Here is a 21,407-nt window from a genome sequence, read left to right as displayed (position 1 = left end):
TTGCTTTTTTTGACCCTGTAAATCTTCTGCTCCATTGTGCTTCATTTCAGCATCAGTAGTCAAGGAGAGACCAGTAAAGACAAGGGACAAAGTCTCCCAGTTTCCCTGCTGCACTCTCTGTGACTGGAGTCTGTGTTTCTCTCTAAACTACACGCTGAGATATAGACCTGCCCTCCCTAGTGTATAGTATAACAACTTTACACCTGTTTCCAATTACTGTGGTATTTAAGGCACACATGAATGGCCGTTTAGAGACAGAGTGATGATGTGGAGAAGACTGTTTAAATATTATCCAAAATAAATGGGATATTTATGAGATATACGTAAGAAGTACAGCACTGTATTCAAAAGGATTCTGTTTGAGCAATACCCGATCTTACTCTTGAAAGTACTTTAACAGTTATGTAACTTAAAGTACAGTAATTAGGTTGATTTAGCCTTAATTAAAAAAAATTTTTGAAAATGTAATTTTTTTAGGTTGTCTGACAAAATACTGTAATTTAGCAGAATAGACTTTCAGATAATCTCATTAAATTAACAATATTAAACACATCTCAAAGCTTTATCTTGATATTAAACATGGACATGGAAGGCATGAACATCATTTTAGCCTATATAAGTTTCTTTGTTCTTCCAAACGCAAAGGAAGATATTTGGAAGAATTTTAGTAATCAAACAGATCTCATCCTCCATTTACTGCCATATAGGGAAAATAAATACTATGGCAGTAAATAGGGGATGAGATCGGTTTGATTCCTGACATTCTTCCAAATATCTTCCTTTGTGTTCAGCAGAACAGAGACATTTATACAGGTTTGGAACAACCTGAGTAAATGATGACAGAATTTTCATTTTTGGGTGAATTATCCCTTTAAGGTTGTTCAAGTCAGCATGAGACAGCATGAACAGTTGCTACGGTGTTTTCCCCCTATGTTGGTGAATAACAGTGTGAAAACCTTCTGGAATGAGAAGAAAATATACAGGGAGATTTGATTGGTTTGTCGGAAGTTGTAAGCAAATCCAGTCCCGCCCTCTTTATAATCAAATTAACCTTAGCATCCAAAAAAACTGCTTCCCTAATGATTCAATAATTTAAAACAAACTCCATGTGAATGTCTGAATTAATGTAATGTACAAATCTTCTTGTGACGTTTATGTGTTTGCGATCTCAATCTATCTTGAGAGCGTGAGCTTCATGTGGCCTTTCAACTCTCACAAAGAAAGATAAATAAGAAGTTGAGTTGTTATTGTGTTCTTCTGTCTGTTATCCATTAAAGTCTTCAGGAAATCAGAGGATCCCCCTGCCACTGGATGATTACATCATAGTGTGGGAACAGCGCGGCCTGCTTCTGCCCCTTTGTTCGCTTCGCCCTCGCTCCCACTCAACTGGACATCTCCAAAAGAAAACACCCCTCTCTGCCAAACAGCAAAAACATGTTTTATTTAAATAATATTTCAAAAACATTGGATGAACATATTACACTTTATGGTGTGATGTTGCCTCTGGGTTACAAAGCACAAAATGTATATGAAATGGCGATTAAATGGTTCGTTTTAAAAGAATGGCTTTTGATGATAAAAAGCTTTGATTTGGTACATTTTATACAAGTCAACCAATCTATTTGTAACTTTTACTGTTTCTCATTTAAAGTTCCAGTGTATGAAATTTTGGGGCATCTAGTAGTGAGGTTGTGAATTCCAACCAACTGCTCACTCCACCCCTCACCCCTCCCTTTTGAAGGACTATGGTGGCTGACACTAAACTCAGATTTTTGCTTCTTTTTATCATTATGTGCAGTTGGGATTTTTTAGATATCACATAAAGAATCAATTCACAAAACAAATGCTAGCTTTGTTTGGTTAATGATTATAGCATACTGATGGTATAGCCATAAATATCTGCAAAAACCGTAATTCTACAAATGTTTGAGCTGATTTTCTATCTCGCTCTCTAGTGGATGTGGATGTTTCTGCTGTTGTGGGCCGGAACAAAAAAGGCAGTGAAGAAAGGCAAGCTGCGGTTAGGCCACAGTCAAGGAAAGACTTACGGCATTACTGTCTGTCTCATGTGGTTAACTAAAGAGTTTCTCTGTGTCAGATAGCTCCACTGGGGACTGCTGCTTTATAAGAAAATAGTTTTGTAATAAACATCATAAAACACCACTGCACATTCATAATAAATATTTGAGTAAGCAATGTAGAATGTATATAAAACGGGCTTTACTGCTGCATGTCAGAGTGATTTACACAGTACATTCTCCATGATTTGTAGTTTTTCCAGCTACTATCTGGAAAATACTTGCAGACGTCTTTTTTTTAAATCAGCATGAGTAAGCCCTGGATAAAAGATCGAAACCAAAATAGCTTCTCAAATGGACAACCAGAATGGAAAATGAGATTTTCTGGCAGGCATCAGTCATTGTAAATCATAAGATTTAACTCTACACTACAGGTGCCAAACCTTTTCGGTGCTCGGGTGTTTTTTTCGAAAATTATGGATGAGCAAATGAATGGAATCTGAAACTGAGAGTTATACACGAAACCTGTAATAACAGCGCAGTGAAACATTGTCATCTCTCATATGAATCTTTGTAAATCTGCATCCTCTCCATGGTTTTTCAAAGGACTTTCATAGTCCTACCAGACTGCAAGCAAAGGGGGCATACATTTGCTATTGAAATCCCTTCAAATCTTAAAGTATAATTGTAAATATATTTATTTTGCTTCAGAACCCTCACTAATGTTATTTAAGTCAGTGAAAAAAATCTACGCTCTGAGTGATGTAAATAATTTTACGTGATTTAATATTTGTGCCCAATCTACAAATCATATGGTCCTCATTTTTACTTCTTGTGTGATTGTTGGAGAGCGCCACTGACTCTCTGTGGCTCCAGTGGCTTCTGGGATATGATCAGTATCTCACCAGCCAGTGTGGTTAGTGGAGAACTCGGCAAACACTCCTCTATCCAGACATAACAAATATGTAACAATATTTGGTTATGCACATTGATACAAAGACTGCAGAGGTTTATTATAAGGCCTTTCCATCACACAACTGCAACCACAATTAAACAGTAAAATAACCCTTAGGTCAAAGCCATACAGGGGGACTTGGTTGCTATGGCAACAGTTGATAAATATTTAACCTGTCGTATTTACATATTCTGTCCTATTGCAATTCGTCATTTCTGGAACGAGAGGCCCAAGCCTAAATTTAATTTAATTACAGTTTTAAGTGATGAAACCAGTTCTATATTGTTTGTGAAAAAAATAAATGTTTTTCAATAGCATGTTTACAATATGTGGTCAGTGTATACTTTTGCATCCTTGCTATTTAAAAAATATATATAAAAAACTAGGCATTTCCCACAGATCTTTGGGCAAACAGGATGTAACAAGCGAAAAAAATGTGTAAACTTTGAGCGGCTCTCCTTTTGTTGAGTAATGGTCAGGCGATGACAAACAGTAGCATGAGATCAAGGGCACTACAGGAAACAAGGACGATTTTCTTTCATCTTCTGAGTTCCTCATTTCTCCTGGCCAAAAGAAAAAAACTTACTGGCATTTCCCCTACAAATTGTTCTCCAAAGGTTTCCAAAGCCAAAAGCATCTTAGCAGAGTCTTACAGTACGTGACGTGCATATTAATCTAAGTAAAGACACATTAGTTTGAGTGTGGGAAGCGTTTTATAGAGTTATTGTAAGAGATGAAGCATGAGGCAACCTATAGATTTTCTTCCTTTTAAAAGGTTGAGCAAGTTGTTATCTAATTGACTGTATGTGTGGGACAAGTGATCATAGTTATAAAATTAGCGAATGCGTACAGTATTGGATACATTTACAGTATCCTTAAGGTGAATATAGTACAAAAATTTGAATTACAAAACCAAGGCCTTCTTCAGATCCTCTGTTTGTCTCAAGATTCTTCTAGCTCTCAATATTTTTCTCAATACTTTTTTGGCTTGTGGCCACTGTACATTTTTCTGTGTTTAAACATACAGAATATTTTTATGACTGCTATGTACGTTTTTTTGGTACAGGTTTGGCAACATACTAAATCAGTGGTTCTCAAACTGGGGGCCCCCAAGATGGATCCAGGGGGGCCACAGATTTTGTGGCATTTTATGAAATATAGAAATTTATCATAGATTTTATGCAATCAAACATCAGAAAAATGACACCACCAACCAAAATAATTGAGGTTTTAGCATTGTATAACTGAATGTTTTTGGTTTAATTAAAATTCTAAGTTTAAGATTATACGTCTTTATATGGGGGGCTGCAAAGCGATGCACTTAACACAAAGGGAGCCTTACAACGAAAAAGTTTGAGAACCACTGTACTAAATATATAGACTCCTCTAAATAGCCGGTCTGATTTAAAGGAGTCATTTGACACGGCAAAAAATAAAATTATCATTTGTTTTACATGTAATGCAATGTGTATACACGATTTAAGGTTCAAAAACGCTGTATTTTCCACATACCGTGCATGTTTGTATCTCCTTTGCCCCGCCTCTCTGAAACTCGCATATTTTTTACAAAGCTCATCGCTCTGAAAAGCGAGGTGTGCTATGATCGGCCTGTTAACCAGTGCGTAGTGATTGGTCAAATACTGCAAGCGTGTGACAGAAATGTAACGCCTCTTACCATATTTGGAACATCAGGTTCCAGAGCAATTGTGCTGACAGGTACGCCCGCCTTACTTGCGTATACATTTGGGTGGTCTTAGTCAACACATACCACGAACTGACATAGATTTGTGGGGGTGTGGTTACACGAGGCGTTTCAGGCAGGTCTGGGTGAGCATTCGCTTTTAGATACAATGCATCCTTTGTTCCGACACTTTAATTTTTGCAATTATACAGTACGTGTCTAATACATGCATGGGCAACTTATAACACACCAAAGACACAGAAAAACACGTATTCATGCCATATGACCCATTTAAATAGCTGACAACAATTGGAAAGTGACTTTCTTGGGATCTGGCATAGTGTGTTCATACCTGCCAACAATTTTGCTGAAGTAGGAAATACAATGCCATTGAGTGAAACTACTTTGCCCTGTGCATACTTGTGTCATAATCGAACACAATCTCACGGTATAATCAGATGTCAAAAACAGTCAATGCATATTTTTTTAGGATTACACAGCCCCCAAAACTGACAGCCGTGTGTGATTCATACTGTCAGATAAACCCAGAAAGCTGTTTTAAAACACAAACAAGTTTAATAGGCAGAGGAGGTGCACACATGCTTGTTGTATGGAGTGTGGTGAGGTAGTCTGTACACAGCCCATTTAACAAGAAGGGTTAGCCGACATGCTAACTAAGCACAAATCTCTCATTTGGAACCCATTAGGTAAATTAAGACCTTGCTGTGCTGTTTTGCCACCAAAATTGTCAATGCAAGAGCTTTAAAATTAGTTGTTTAAAACAAACGCTGTCATTAGTTTTGCTAAGAGGAATTAGCTCATACTGCTGACTAGCAAAAAAAAAGGAGATGCTTCAGTCCAAACATCCATTTATAATGTTGAACTTCAAAGTAATAGTTCATCCAAACATGAAAATAATGTCGTCATTTAATCACCCTCTTGTCATTTCAAACATGTCTGACTTTCTTTCTTCTGCAGAACACAAAATTAGATATTTTGAAGAAAGTTGGTAGCCGGCACCCATTCACTTGTATTGTATGGAAACAAAACCAAGTAAATGGGTACAAGTTAACAATGTTCTTAAAAATATTTTTTTTGTGTGTTCTGCGGAAGAAAGTCAAACAGGTTTTGAGTAAATGTAACATTTTATTTTGCTGTGAACTATCACTAAGTATTTATTTTAAATATACATGCTCCTCGGTGAGGGTTGAGTTTTTAGAGTATAGCCTATGACTCTTTCTTTTGTGGAACACAAAAGAAGATATTTTGAGAAATGTCTTTTGTGTCCATACAATGGACGTCAATGTGGGCCAATGTTGTTTGGTTACCAACGTTCTTCAAAATATCTTCTTTTGTGCTCTGCAGAACAAAAAAGTCATACAGGTTTTGAAAGACATGAGGGTGAGTAAATGATGAAAGAACGTTCATTTTTGTAAGAACATAGGACTTAAGATAAGAGGTTTCTGTAATGTTTCCTTTAGTATCCTTTATTACATTTCTGTCCATCCAGTGCAAGTCTCATTTCTCAAGTCTCAAATGCACTCTCTCTCTCCTCTCCTGAATCATGCTCGTGCCATCTCACACTAATACTGTATCTTCACCTGTTGCCTGCCAAAATTCATCTCTTCTCCTCCTCTTCACACAGTGGCTTCTGAGATTTGTACTGTCTCCATTTCCTAACCAAACAGCTGAGCAACACACACGCACAAGTTGCACTCATATTCAGTAGTCATGGAAACACTTTCCTAAAGGCACAGCCATTATTAACTGAGAGTGGGTGTGCGGAAGAAGAGAATAGTCTGTTCAGAGTTTAGTTAGAATACTGTCCTGTTATTCTCCACAAAACAAAGCCAGAAGTGCATATGCACTGCACGTAATACAAACGGAATACACAGGTTTCACATGTTTAAAATGATATCAAGTACCATATTACATACAATAACGGCCTATGTTATTTTTGCGAATACTGATAGTACTGCAGTTCAGTATTAGATCAAAAACATTTGACAACAATGCAGTTCTTCTGGCATACAAATATAGGCAATGCAGGATCATATTCAGTGAAAACACTGTGACAATCCAAATATAGTTACATCATATATAGAGATGATTGAATTGGATAGTTAGCCATCTCGGAGCAACTTTAAATTAAAAGTGCACTTTAGGTGCTAAATGTCATCCATAAATTTACAAATGCAAAGATCACAGCACGACCACTGGCCTCCATGCATTTGTATAGTGTGAAGAATATGACTCCAATGGAACTGTGCAGAGATGATATACTTGACATCTTTCACAAAACCGAACGGATCTCAAGGGAAAACATAACTATTTGGGTGGCAAGTTCCTATGAATTTGTATGATGTGAATTGTACACAATTTTAAGAAAAAGCATCGTAAAGGTCCACCAAAAAATGTATAAATGTGATCGTACAAACTCACACAAAATATGAATTACCACCAATTTGCTAAAAAGTAAAATAGTTATGAGTTTCCATGAGACTGTGTTGTCAGTAAATGATCTGGATGTACCTGATTTACATTAGATTTATATTACAGCATTTTTACTGATTTATTACATAAGCATTCTGACAGACAAATAGTACAAGCAGTTTTCATATAAACATATATTTTTCAAACAAGTAATGGATTGTACAAGTAATTGTCAAAGGCAACTCAAGGGTGTTGGTGATTTTGAACTCTGCCTTTAAAAGGGTGACATTGTAACAGATGGGAACATGCTTGGTATTCCGAATGGGTTTGTTCTTTGACCTTTAGATGTTAACTCAAAGAAACCCACACTGAGATGTCAATGCAGAGAAATATAATACTTTGGTAGTAAAACAGGGTATGATTTAAACATTCCCTCCTGTTTGAGTAGAGAAAGTGCTACACTTCATTTTGTCCATTGTTGAAATCACCAGCAAGGACAAAATGGTCGGCAACAGGATAAAAAACCATATTCAATCTACGAAGTAACAAAATAAACTATGGTTTTTTAACCTCTTGGATTGTTTTAGCTAAAGCTTTGGTCCACTCTGATGTTTGGGGGAAATTATAAATGTGAGCATTTGTGCATCATTGCTGTGATGAATCTCTATATTTTTGTTAACTTTAAAGTTTTTGAAGACTTTAACAGCTTTAAATCTCAGACAGGCTTAAAAGAGAAATATATCTGACAGGAATAAAACAAAAACAAATAAAAAATAATGAAGAACGCAATAAACTACTGATTTGGTAAAGACAATGTGACTCATTAATAAATACTTGTGCTAAAGTTGTTTAGATTTCAGAAAATATTATGTTTCACGAATAAAAAAGACACATCTAAACCCTAAACATCTACACAACTTAATGAAATCAATTCTGGATTCTTCAACATTGACCACAGTCTATTGATGTAACAAGTTTTAGCATCTTTCTGTTTCTCTAAGTGACTTAAAGCACTAGTTTACCCCAAAATGAAAATTCTGTTATGAATTATTCACCCTCTATTTGTTCCAAAGCTGTATAAATTCTTTTGTTTGGTTGAACACAAAGAATGATATTTGGATATTTGTTAGCAACTGACTGTAATTTTTTGTTCTGTTATTTTGAGGAATTTGGGAAAGCAAACTGTTCTGGGGCACATCTGACTACCATTTAAATTATTCTTAACATTCTTCCAAATATCTTTCTTTGTGTTAAAGGAGTAGCTCGTTTTCAATTACAGTTTCAACATAATTACGTATTATGTGAAGTCATGAACACGCATCGCAAAACAGAGTAAGGCGAGCATTTGTGTTTATAAAGCATATACATTTTTCTTTTAGAAAATGACCAATCGTTTCGCTAGATAAGACCCTTATTCATCGTCTGGTATCATTTAAAGCCCTTTGAAGCTGTAACTGAAACTGAAACTGTAATTTTGACCTTCAACCGTTTGGAGTCCATTGAAGTCCACTATATGGAGAAAATCCTGGAATGTTTTCATCAAAAACCTTAATTTCTTTTTGACTAAAGAAACAAATACATAAACATCTTGGATGACACGGGGGTAAATTATCATGAAAATGAACTACTCCTTTAAGTGGATCAAAGAAATGTATACAGGATTGGAACAACTTGAGGGTGAGTAATTCATGACAGAATTTTCATTTTGGGGTGAACTATCCCTTTAAAGAGATTGAGGTTGGTGTAATAAAAAACCAAGGTTTGTTTTTTTAAACAAAAGCTCAGTGGTGAGCAAAGAACAACACCAGGTCAAACCCAGCAAATCTGGTTTGATAATACTGTACATCATTACAAAAATGTGACATCATCCTGGGACTGCACCCAACGCCAGTGCGCATCATACTCCAGCTGAACTTTGCCATTCATTTTGCAGGTCTCCGGCTCGACCTTGCCATTCTTGTACGGTTTCATCTTAGGGCTTAGATTCTTCCCCAGCTTCTCAGCCAAACAGACTCTGGGTGAGTCTGAGCCAACAATTTTCTTCACTGCTTTGTCCAGGATTCCATTGGTTTTGTTGGCCTTTGCATTATTAGTGTCATTTTTGACAGAAGGGTGTGGTCTTCCCGTCTCAGACAACGCCTTCCAAACCTGAGCATCTTCTTTAGGAGCATTGGAACTGACTTGTGGAGATCTTGTACCAGATCCAGTGGCATTGGAACTGACTTGTGGAGATCTTGTACCAGATCCAGTGGCATTGGAACTGACTTGTGGAGATCTTGTACCGGATCCAGTGGCATTGGAACTGACTTGTTGAGATCTTGTACCGGATCCAGAGCCGCCGCTCATCCCACCTCCGGGACCTCTGGAGACCTCTGTCCCAATAGGGGTACCACAGAGTATAGAATCAGTGCCGCTGGAGGGGCAGTGCTCATCCAGATCATCGGCTAACGTGTCTAAATAGCTGCCAATGGAAATGTTGTCTAATTTATCATGGGGATCCTGCAGGCTGCTCCAGCTGCCCCTCCAAGATGTGTCGGGGCCCTCCCCCAAGCTATACTGGCTGCTGGTCAGACTGCTACAGCGGCTGGTGAGTGCACCGCGTTCCTCCAGAAGCCATTTTACTGCCTCAATGCCCTCGTGTAATGCTATCAACTGGTTCAGGATCTTGACATCTGCCGCTCGTAGATGAGCCTGTCCACAAGAGGAAATACAAAACAATTAGAAATGATGCTTTTTAAGAGTGATATCTAGTCAATAATATCTACAAACAAACTTACAATCATTCAAAAGATGTAGAAAATTAAGATGAGTTATTACAGTTTTAAAAAACTATGTGTCAGTCTAGTTTTTTCAACCCTACACTTTAAAAAATCCTGTAAAAAATGGTAATTTTTTGGCAGCTGGGGCACCAGCAGTATGACAATGACATTTTTATTTGTATAGCACAATTAATTACAGCTTCTGTCGACCAATGTACTTTCCAGTAAAAACACAAACAAGAAGATTATAAAATCATGCAAATATCCCATCAGCCATACGCTTAAGAAAATAAAAATGTCTTTAGCCTGGACTTAAACATATTATGAGAACCAGCTTGTCTAATAGATAGTGGCAAGGCATTCCAAAGCGTGGGGCAGCAATACAAAAAGCACGATCACCCCTGCACTCGACTTAGGGGTGAACAATAGATCCTGCTTGGAAGCCGAATGGATCTAGTAGGTCAATACTCAGTCAGTAACTCACAGAGATAAGTAGGGGCCAAACCATTTAGAGATTTATAAACAAGGAGCAAGATTTTAAAATCCACTCTAAAATGAACAGGCAACCAATGTAGTGAGCGTAAAATAGGAGTAATATACTCCCTCTTTTTAGCCCCACTCAGAAGTCGAACCGCAGCATTCTGAACAGGCTGCAAGCGAGATAGAGCTGTCTGGCTAATCCCAAAATAAAGTGAGTTACAATAGTCCAGTCTAGATCAAATAAAAGCATGAATTACTTTTTCAAAATCTTTAAACGAAAGAAAAGGCTTTGCCTAAAGGCCGAGAGATGGTCCTTCCGTCCACGTTCGTGCGCCGTCCGCATGACGCATTTTCGTCATCAGATGGGTCCGCGGATGCGTACAACAACGCATGCACGAGGAAAGTGAACTAGTCCACTAGGGGTCAATACACACACAGAAAGTGTGCAGTGTGCCGTTGTCGAAGAAGAATGGTACAAAACCAACACGCTGAAAGCAAGAACAGTAGCTAAGAAGCATATCCTTCTCCATACTGTTTGGTTGTTGTTCTTGTTGTCTTGCTGTTTGCTCGGATTGATTGCAATGGCCAATGACTTCCTCTATCATTAATTTGCAGTGGGTCTGTGAATGACGCGACTCAGCGCTGCCCTCTGACGGTCTAGTAGAGAACACATACTCATTTGTATTGTGCATGTGTCGGACTCGGACGCGTGTTTGTGCGCGAGACGAACACGGACGCGGAAAGTCAAGTATACCCGCGGCTTTAGAGAGCAGACACAGCTGAAAAAAGCAAGCTTTAACAACTGAAATTAAGTTTTTCATGTTTTACTTCTAAATTTGCAGTCTTTCTCTGTAATTTGACGTTTTTGACCGTATTTCAAAGTTTGTGAAAATCTTTTAATAAAACGGTAAAATTTCATACATTTTTCATACAGTTTGGAAATGAAAGATGTTTTTTTTAACGTTTTTTTTATAATGTTTAGCCTATATTTTTATTACAGTTAAAAATGTTTCCATTTAACGTTGTTTTCATTAACAGTATTTAAGATGCAATCCGTAACTTCCACCTCTATATCGCCATCACAGTTTGAAACATGAAAAGTCAAATAAAGTCAAATTGACATTTCCACTAAAATCAATGAATAACTCATTTTTGTTTATTTTTGGTTTATTTAAGGTTACGGATTGCATCTTTAACACTAAAAAGCAATAGGTCAACAGAACGGAACATTAAAACAGTACATTAGTGCTGATTGTTGAACAAATCAAATCAGCACAAGTTCTATGCTGACTGTAGCCGGAGGTCCATTACAGTAAATGCTGTTGAGATTTATAGATCTTCCTGACAACATCCATCCTAATTCCCATAGCAAATAGGCTAAGTAGTTTTTATCTTGCACATGTCTAATGCAAAGCATAACCTTAAGCCAGACTGAGACAGAATCTGCAAACTTTGTACTTATTCTGAACTGATTATTAGGAAAAAATAATAGTAAAATAATAATTTGATAATTAAAAATCATTTTACATATGAATTCGCCAAAACATTTCATAATAAATCTGTAAATTAATAAATGTTGTCCATAAGGAATAGTAATAAGAATGTCAGCATTGTTTATAGAACAAGATATCTTACAGTATATGGAAAATTATTTACATTCACATCAATGTCTACAAATGTCCCTTTGTTCTGGGTCCTCTGCGGTCAAATCAAAGGATATTGATCCTTTAGGTGGACTTAAAACAATTTAGATTTTTCCTCTCCTCTCTATATATATTTCTTAATAGATTCTCATTGTACGAGGCATCACATCAAAATGTGAAGAAACTTCTCAGAAATTCCATTACAACTAATACCATGCTTAATTTGGCAGCACTTTCAGATTTTTAGGAAGTTAGGCATTTACCACATGTAATGTGATCTACAAAGTCTTGAACTTTCTGGCACGCTGAACAGTTCTCAAGCCTAAATATATATCAGTTCCCCTAAAACACTCCCACTAACTCCCAATCAATCACACATCTCTCTAAGAGCTACTTGTGCAAGATGTCCTTTTAAGATATAAAAACACAAAACATAAAGAGCCATGAGAAGAACCCAGAGCAGCTGTCATGCTATGATTATAATCCATTAAAACAACATCATTTTCTGACAACATGGTATATTTCAGATGATAGCAAATGGTGGCTATAAATAATGTTCTTGAAAACAAAAAAACTCACAACCGGCTTTAGAACAGTTCAATTCACAGAGCCTGTCATATTCTTATCCTATACATGTAATTTAAAGCCCATAGAGATCTACTGACGTCAACCACACTAATTACAGTAGAAAAAAAGAGAGTAAAACACTTTGGAAAATAAGAGCGTGGGAGAAAAAAGGGTTGGGGAGTAGAGACAAATTTAGAAAACAAAATAAACATGCTGAAGAATGTATAGCTTAAAAGCACTGTAAGTCGCTTGACTCACTTTGGATAAAAGCTTCTGCAAAATGCATAAACATAAAGGAAAATATTGAAAAGGGTGAAAATATTGAAAAGCAATATTGCATTGCATTAGCAGCTCAAATGTTGCGGGTTTGATGTCCAGGGAACACAGATACAGATAAAATGTGTAAAATATGTCAAATGTTTTCTAATGTAAGCAAGCATAAACTATATGACTTTGTACAGTAAACAGGGAAAGCTATGTACAATAAGATATTTTGTGACCAGATTGTAACAACTCTGCTTTGGTTGGGTTAATGTGATTCTGCATCTCAGTCTGCGTCTCTGAAAACTAATAAACATACTCATAAATATTCTCTCTGTCTCAGCTATGATGTGGTGAGCAATAATCTGGCCATGCCCAACTCCTGTCTGTCTGCATCTCTATAACTGTAAAACTAAAAGATACAATGGCAATCCCTTTGGATATCCAAAATAAACAGTGTCAAATCGTTTTATTTCAAATTTGTTCACTGTAAATTTAATTGAAACATCTCTGTTGAATGCAAGATAGGGATTTCCAAAACATCATGTTTTTTAAAATGACTAGACAGGTTTCCGCAATGGTTCACCTGACCCTGTCTGAATGCATTTCATAGGAAGCGTGTACATAAGAAAGACCCATTCTTGTGTGAAAAAACAGCTAGGCTTTCAGGTGTCAAGATGTGTTTTGGAGTTAGACTATTTTTAACTTAACACAGTCTTAAAGCCACAATATGGAAGAATTTTGTTACGAAATATCCAAAAATCACTTGCACGGTGTGATATATTTCATGCAGTTGTGTACTTACGTTATCCCAAATGTTCCCAAGAATGTGCAAATCCAGAGAAATTCCTATTTAAAATAATGACCCGTCCCTTGTCTCCCTTGTATTTGTCGCAGTGACTTAATATCCGGTGCTCCGCACTACCCTCAGTTTCCGGCAACACGCAAATGCGGAAGTGGTTATACAGCATCTGGGACGCAGCATCTGTTGTTCTGTTATTATGGATCACGATTACTCTTTGGCGAGTAAAGGAACCCCAAAAAAGTGTAAACGTAGGCCAAACAGGCAAGCAGGCTTATGGACAAACAAAGAAATAAAACAAGGATTAATATCGGCGTGGCGTTTTCTAAATGGAGAGAGCTTCGCGACCAACTTGGACTGGACAGAGACTCCGCTCTCGCATGTGTTTTAATAGACAGGTAAGCACAATTTTTCTTGTACACGAAATACTCATTATTTTAATTAGTTATGAATGCAGTTACCCTATGAAATACAGTATATGTCACACAAAAATATGTAGCCAATAACGTTACTTGTAAATGCAGTGGGTTCGTTCCTATTTACTTTTTAAACGACGACTGTATGACTGTGTTAAACAGGTAAAACTGTGTAGCATTACGCTACCAAATCAATGGACAAAGTCCAATATCAGTCGCGGGCTAACGTAGCATTACATTCCTCGTTTCTTGCAAGCTAATTCATTGCGATGACATAAAATGAAATTCATTCATTACCTCGCCCGTGAACATGATGGGCGATCGCAATACGCCTCTGGATGGTGGAAACGACATGTCCCATGATTCAACTCTCTTACATAACGTCATTTAGCTTCACCTTTTGTTGTTGTTTCGAAAGTGCGCTATCTAGCGGTCCAAATATTCCATATTGTGGCTTTAAAACCAAACACTTGTGACAAGACAGAATATCAGAAGTGACACTTAAATATTCATCTGAATGTGTGTGGTTGTGGCAGCACATACAAAGCACATATAGTCTAACAACTTCAGTAAAACAAACAGTCTAACAGCTAAATTACAAAAAATTATGAGGAAAAAATCACATATATTAGACTCTTTAAAGGTCCAGTGTATGAAATTTAGCGACATCTAACGGTGAGGTTGTGAATTGCAACCAATGCCTCCACCCCTCACCCCTCCCTTTCGAAACACTACGGTGGCTGACACAGAACTAAGATATTGTCACATTTTCTCTTCTTTGCCAAAGGAGATAAACTATTTACGAAATGTGCTGTACAGCAGTTTGTCCATTTAGGGCTACTGTAGAAACAACATGGTGAATTCCATGCAAGGGGACCCGAGGTGAATGTAGATAGAAATAGCTCATTCTAAGGTAATAAAAACATAACACTTCATTATGTAAGGTCTTTATGCACATCTAAAGACATAGTTATGTATATTTCATTGCATTTCTGTCAATAGATCCTCCTTAATCTTACACAGTAGACGTTTAACAACTAGTGTGACCATTTCATGACTCATCTCTATTTTTTCAGGAAGATTCGAAGATATCATTAAAAAGTGAATTTATCCTAAACAAATGAAAACTATCATTATAACCCCGTTAAAATATACTGTGGCAACGATCACTGTTTTTATGAACCGAAGCTTCCATCCTTCCAGTCTGCAAAGCCACAGTGTGACCCACAGACTCTCCTCAGGGAGAACATTCCACAGTGTCTGAGGCTCACGCTGGAGAACTCTCTTTATTCTCACGGCCAGGAGAATGCCATTTCCCCCACTCCTTTAAACCATACATCTTGTGCTCAAATCCCTGAAGCTCTGCAGAACTCATTTTCCATGCCGTAGTGTCCTGCTCTGGTGAATATCACACCACGTTGCTGTGTGTGCGTGCGTGCGTTAATGAGTAGTAATTTATCTAACTGAAGGCCACTTTCTCTTATTACACAGTAGCACAGTTACAAAAGGCACTGATATATCATAACATTATACAATAGCCACATTTTACAATAACACATATTTTCTCAATTATGGCTTTCTGAGTTTGGAAAAAGCACATCAAAGATATGGAGGCTTTTAATCCTTGAGTCACGTACAGTATGTGAAGAATGTTGACTGCCATTTTTGACTACTCCACCTTGAAATACTGTAAAGTAAAACCACAGCAGTAAATTTGCCTCAATGATTCATATTGAATTTGACAAACTATGTTACTCAACAAATACAAGAATTAATAGGATTAGGCCTACCCAAAAATATGAGACCAAAGAAGACATTTTAAGAATGTTGGTAACTGAACAACAGCGGTACTCATTTACATTTATATGGACATAAAACCAATGCACGTCAATCCAGTACATCAGAGATGACGTATTTTTGTAGGCTAACCCGGAAGTAAGCGCCGCGCTGGTTCCCTCGACCGAAAGCCTATGTATTTTTCCCATACACTTTTGGAAGATCGCAAAAAATAAGCTTGGTGATTAACAAAGGTTTATGATGTTGACACGTTTTGTCTATCAAGATAATCTTTACAAATGATCACAACATTTGTTACTTTTGAAGCCGAAATACAATCAGCAGAAGTAAAAAGCTAACACGATGCTATAAACAGACTACACTCAAGGGCGCTCGATATCAACGTCACCACCACCAAGCCTCCGACAACTCTTTCAAACCCTGTTAAAAATGTGTTCCCTGGCAAGTAATTACTCCGTGAATGAATCCGCATCTACGTTTTAAGAGATTTGTGCCCATGTTGCATTATTTGTGAGCTTTATATGCGCGATGACGTCTAATGTCACGGCAAAAGGAAATAGTTGCTTTTAGCAACTTGTTAGCAACCGCCGTTTTTAAGACACAATAAGGCTTTCAAAAATCACAGTTGGGTTATAATTGGTGTGTTTTATGTCATAGAATAAAACGTGAACATATTTAGAGGTTTTGTTTACCACAGACCTTATTTCAGGCGATTTACCAAAAACCCATTCAAAAAACCCATAGACTTTGGGGCGATGGAACCGGAAGTCCTAAAATGCTAACTCGCTTATGGGGTTTGCATACAAAAATATGTCATTCCTGAGGTTCTCAATGGGCACTGCCATTGTTCGGTTACCAACATTTTTCAAAATATCTTCTTTTGTGATCTGCAGAGGAACAAAAGTAAATGTAAATGTAAATGTAATTGATGACAGAATATTCATTTTTGGGTGAACTATACCTTTAAAGTCTGTATTTTTTTGTCATTGTGGGGTCGAACCTTCTGTTTGACAGTGCCACTAGTGGCAGAGAAATAACCCACTTCACCTTCAGAAGAATCGTAAAACTTGCCTAGTCAATATGCGTCCTCGCTCTACACCACAGCAATATTACATAACTGACAGGATCTCCTATATATCAGCATGCCACCTATCGCTCTTGTCTTTTCTCTAATCTCCATGTGCCTCTCTATTCCTCTGTCTCATCTCCCTTCCCTCCATCTGTCAGCACAACATCCCCTGTGTTTCCCATCTGTGTGTCAAGCAGGGAGAGAGAGAGTGGCATTCACAGGCGGCCAAGATCCTGAAAGTCATTCAGGAGACCTCCCTCTCTCTCTTTCTTCATGCAGATCACAGGTGGCATAAATAACACGCTGCTTGTTGGACTTCCTGAAAATGATTTTCAGTGTTTTGTAATGGTTCACATACAGCTTATTTCGGCACACACCGTCATACACCTATTACGGTGCACATGAATGAATTGTGCAAGTGTGTGTGTGCAAGTTTAGTTATATTTATGAGGGCCAAATTTGTGAAAATGTCCACACATATGCAGTTCATATAACTAGAGATGCACCAATATATCGGCCAATAATCAGTATCGGTAAATAAAAGCCATTTTTCACACTATCGGCCAAAATATAGTTTAAAAACAGACGATGATCAAGGCCGATATATTTATGTCAATCAAAAGAGGACAGGAAAATGGAATGAATTTGTGGTCTGTAAAAATGTTAGGAAACATCACCGTTTTTTTGTTCAGTATTAACAGTCATTACATGAATGGATAACATTCATAAAGTTAAGAAATATTGATTTCATCTTCAGAATTGGTATCGGCAGATATCACTCTGAATAATCGGCTATTGGTATCAGTGAAGATATTTAGTGTCGGTGCAGCTCTAAACATACCCAAATCGACTTGTAAAGACATTTCATGTTGTCTAAAAAGCTCATAAATAGGCTAGATTATGTTTGTCTGTTAAATCTAATAATGTCAATATGTTTTTTTGTGAGTGTTACGTTCATTGGTAGGGTAAATATGACCTTATTACAATAACTATTGTGTCTAGCTTTGCAGTCTACGTGTGTCACTGACTAACATACTAATAGGGAACACTGTGAAATGGCATCAGGAGAAATATAAAACCCAAAACCATGTCTTTACGCTCAATGCAAATACACAAATACTAGATTGCAAGTGATTTTTTCATGTAGTCTCAAACCACTTACTCGTAAATTCTTGCCAGTGTAAATCAAACCTGTTCTGGCTTTCATTCTATACACAAATAATCTAAATTTGGGTCTATACAGATATCTGATACAGCAAACCACTGACATAATGTCTTAATCACTGAAGCATCCACAGCAATCGTCACAATGATAAATTAATAACGCTGGCTTTCACAATCCGTAATGTAGCTGGCAGTACAGTAGCATACTTCATGACAGCTTTAAGGTCTTTAAGAAGTCAGTTAAGTGCACCATAGCAACAACATCAGGGTCCATTTCCTTAATGGCTCCACATTCCACTGGGCAACAAGCTAATTTCCCTAACTACGACAATTCTTTATACAGCTCAGGGCATATCTGCCCCAAGAGCTTAAAGTTGCGTTGGGTTACAGCATAAATGCATATCAACTATAAAAAGAGCATCAACAAAGATATGTGGTTGCAAGCGATTTACGTAGCTGTTTGTTAAAACTGTCATTTCCCGTATGACAGTTAGGAGCTTGTTTCAATGTGCAATTTACCGTTTGGCAACGCTGTGAGAAATTCTTTTGTGTCTGGTTGATTTGGTTTGTGGAATGTGGGTTGGGACCCTTCGAAATGAGAAAACAACACAGGGTTCTACTTGGGAGTTCTGTTATGAAAAAACGCAATTACTGTATGTGGGTAAGAGCTTCAGTTTTTCAAATATTGTATAGAAATTAGACAAAATAAATGAAATTCTATACATATGTGACAAACAAAAACAGCAAACAGAAATCAAAGAGGCCAGATGCTTTATACTTCATTAAGTTGGAAAATGAAATTTTTGATGGAGAATAAAATTGTTTTATTACATTTTTATTTAGTGCTCGCTTCTCTTAATGACACAGAGAGTCTGTATTTCGGATGTAAACATTCTTTCCTAAGAAATGTACATTAACACATGCACACATGCACATCCATGTGGGTAAAAAATGACGCGCTTAACTTGCTGGGCAGGTCTAACTAACACATGGGTCAGCAGCTGTGGAATCCACAGTATACAGTGCAACCAAGTCCAAGTCATTTAACTTTACGTGTTGTCACACCATCCACATACTGTATGTAGCATGCAAAGTGTTCAAAAGAGGATCACCTTGTCAGACACTCTTTGATAAGAGATTTAGAGAATAATTTAGAAAAAGATCTTACCATTTCCAGCTTCAGTTTTCGGATCTTCTCGTCCAAGCCCTTTTTCTCTGTTTCTTTGTTTTCAGTCTGATGATGAGAGATAGTTTTGTGGTCCTCTCTCATCCACTTGAGGAGTCCTTCTGGGGTCTTTCTCCCAACTTTCACCTCCAGGTCCTTCAAATCTGGGACTGATGTATTGCTTTCCTCCATGATTATAAAAAGGATCTCCTTAAAGGGAAAGGAACACGGGAACAGCTATGGATTGCTTGATATGATTTGCTGCACAAATACTGTCTCTGACAGTATCATGCTTAAAACCCCTATTCACTACACTTTAAATAAAATCGCAGTCCAAAAATCCGCTCGTGCATACGATCAATTACGTAATGCATCTGAACGGCTCCATAAATTCAAGTGACATACCTGATTAATGTCTGAAACGTTCACGCCAGTGTTTTCTTTCCCAAATGCAGGATATGTTGTCTCCTTTACTGTGAAACGCAGAGCACCTGAGCATGATGCGCGTCTCCTCCGAGATTCGTCGTTTGTAATGTATTCCGTCTACACGCAGTTTAAACTCCACGGTTGTGCTAAGGATGCCATGACTGCATTCACGTGAATAATAGATGAAGTCAGGTCTTGACAGGAGATTTGCTCGGGCAGTATATGTCCTGATGTGGTTGAATCATACTGCTGCTGAACTGAATTCCACCTGCATGACAGCAAGGCTAAAAAACACATCGCAGAACGCATATAAGTTCAGCGCCGTAAATACTGGAGTAGACACGACCTGCGCAATTCACTCCAAGGAGACGTAACTGGTAATATCGTGCACAATACTTGTTTTTTTATTTTTTACATAATTCTCGTTATAGTTACCACACATTTACAGTGTTTAACCAAGATATTTGACAATGTGTTCATGTACGTATAAAAAACGTGAAAAAGATATAGAGCGTGTGCTTTATATGAATATCTGTCATCAAATGTTAATTCACGTGAAATTAGATATTTTCCTGTGTTTGGAAACAGGAAAATATGAACGATATTACAATTATTGGTAACACTTACAAGAAGTATTTATTATTGGTGGTAAATGGATTAGCTAACACGTTAGCTAATAAACAATTTAGTTTTTCAGTATTTATAAATCCCTGTTAATGTTAGTTCATGTCAATACAGTTATTCATGTTCATTCATGGTGCATTAACTAATGTTAACAGTGACAACGTTTGATTTTAATAATGTATTAGTAAATGCTGAAATTAAGATGAACTATAAATGCTTTATTACTGTAGTATTGTTCCTTGTTAGTTCATTTTAGCTAATGCATTAAACAACTGTTAACAAATAGCACCTTATTTTAAAGTGTTACCAACATATTAAATATGTTGAGGTTATAAATTCCAGACTGTAGTAGGCTACTTCTGGTAAATGCTGAATATTCAGCACCATTATCTGCTAACTTTCCCAACTGACATTTAAGATTTTTCCACCGCAGTTCAATAAGTAATATGCTTCCCAACCCGTCTAAACAGGAAATGGTGATTTTTTTGTGGTTATTTTTTCCATACCAATGATAAACGTTATGATCTGGACCACATATTATAGGTATGCGTTCATTTCATTTTCTGTCACACTAATGTTTTCTCAGGACTAAGACCAAGTATAGATGACGTCATTAAACATATGCCGCAGCTACTATCAGGATCTCCCCTCTGTTAGAGTCATCATGGACAAAAACAGAACAGGAGTGTGCTCACACAACAGCACATATTTCCTGTCTGAAGTAACCAGAAAATGTCACTGTTCATTGATACCACCTTCAAATGGGGCAGATGAGACAGAAGAGAGAATTTCTTTTATCTATACAGAAATATCAATTCTAATATCGACTTTCAGTGATCACTCTGCTTAAATGCATAGTTCATACCAACATACATTCATGTAATTCAATTCAAATGATTTTCTTTCTTTTATAGGCTATGATTTTGTAGAACACAAACTGAGATATGTTGAAATGTCTGAATCTCGAATGTTGAACGGTGGCTGAGACTATAATCACTAACATTTTAAATGTAATACTGTATATTGTGTTCCATGAACTAAAGAAAGTAATTCTGGTGTGGAACACCATAATGTGAGTTGTTTTACCTTAATCCATTTTATGTACATGAAATGTTATTAGGCTACATTAGGTCTCCACATTTATTAA

General features: G+C 37.1%; 1 protein-coding gene across 2 annotated transcripts; it reads right to left on the bottom strand.

The window, feature by feature from the left end:
* Positions 1–3,899: 3,899 nt before the first annotated feature.
* On the bottom strand, positions 3,900–19,944 carry lurap1 (leucine rich adaptor protein 1). 2 transcript variants are annotated; one of them, XM_057337977.1, is made up of 3 exons: positions 19,616–19,944; positions 19,214–19,417; positions 3,900–9,778 (listed from the first exon to the last, which is right to left on the bottom strand). In XM_057337977.1, exons 2-3 carry the CDS (start codon positions 19,400–19,402, stop codon positions 8,936–8,938), a joined length of 1,032 nt encoding a protein of 343 aa, XP_057193960.1. In that variant the 5' UTR covers positions 19,403–19,417; positions 19,616–19,944; the 3' UTR covers positions 3,900–8,935. The 2 variants fall into 2 exon arrangements, with proteins under 2 accessions (XP_057193960.1, XP_057193958.1); XM_057337975.1 differs by having other exon boundaries at positions 3,901–9,778; positions 19,214–19,420; positions 19,616–19,942.
* Between the last annotated feature and the right edge of the window lie 1,463 nt (positions 19,945–21,407).

This window comes from Triplophysa rosa, linkage group LG7 (genome assembly GCF_024868665.1).
Source record: "Triplophysa rosa linkage group LG7, Trosa_1v2, whole genome shotgun sequence".
NCBI lineage: Eukaryota > Metazoa > Chordata > Actinopteri > Cypriniformes > Nemacheilidae > Triplophysa > Triplophysa rosa.
This window is presented reverse-complemented; position numbering and strand designations above follow the sequence as displayed.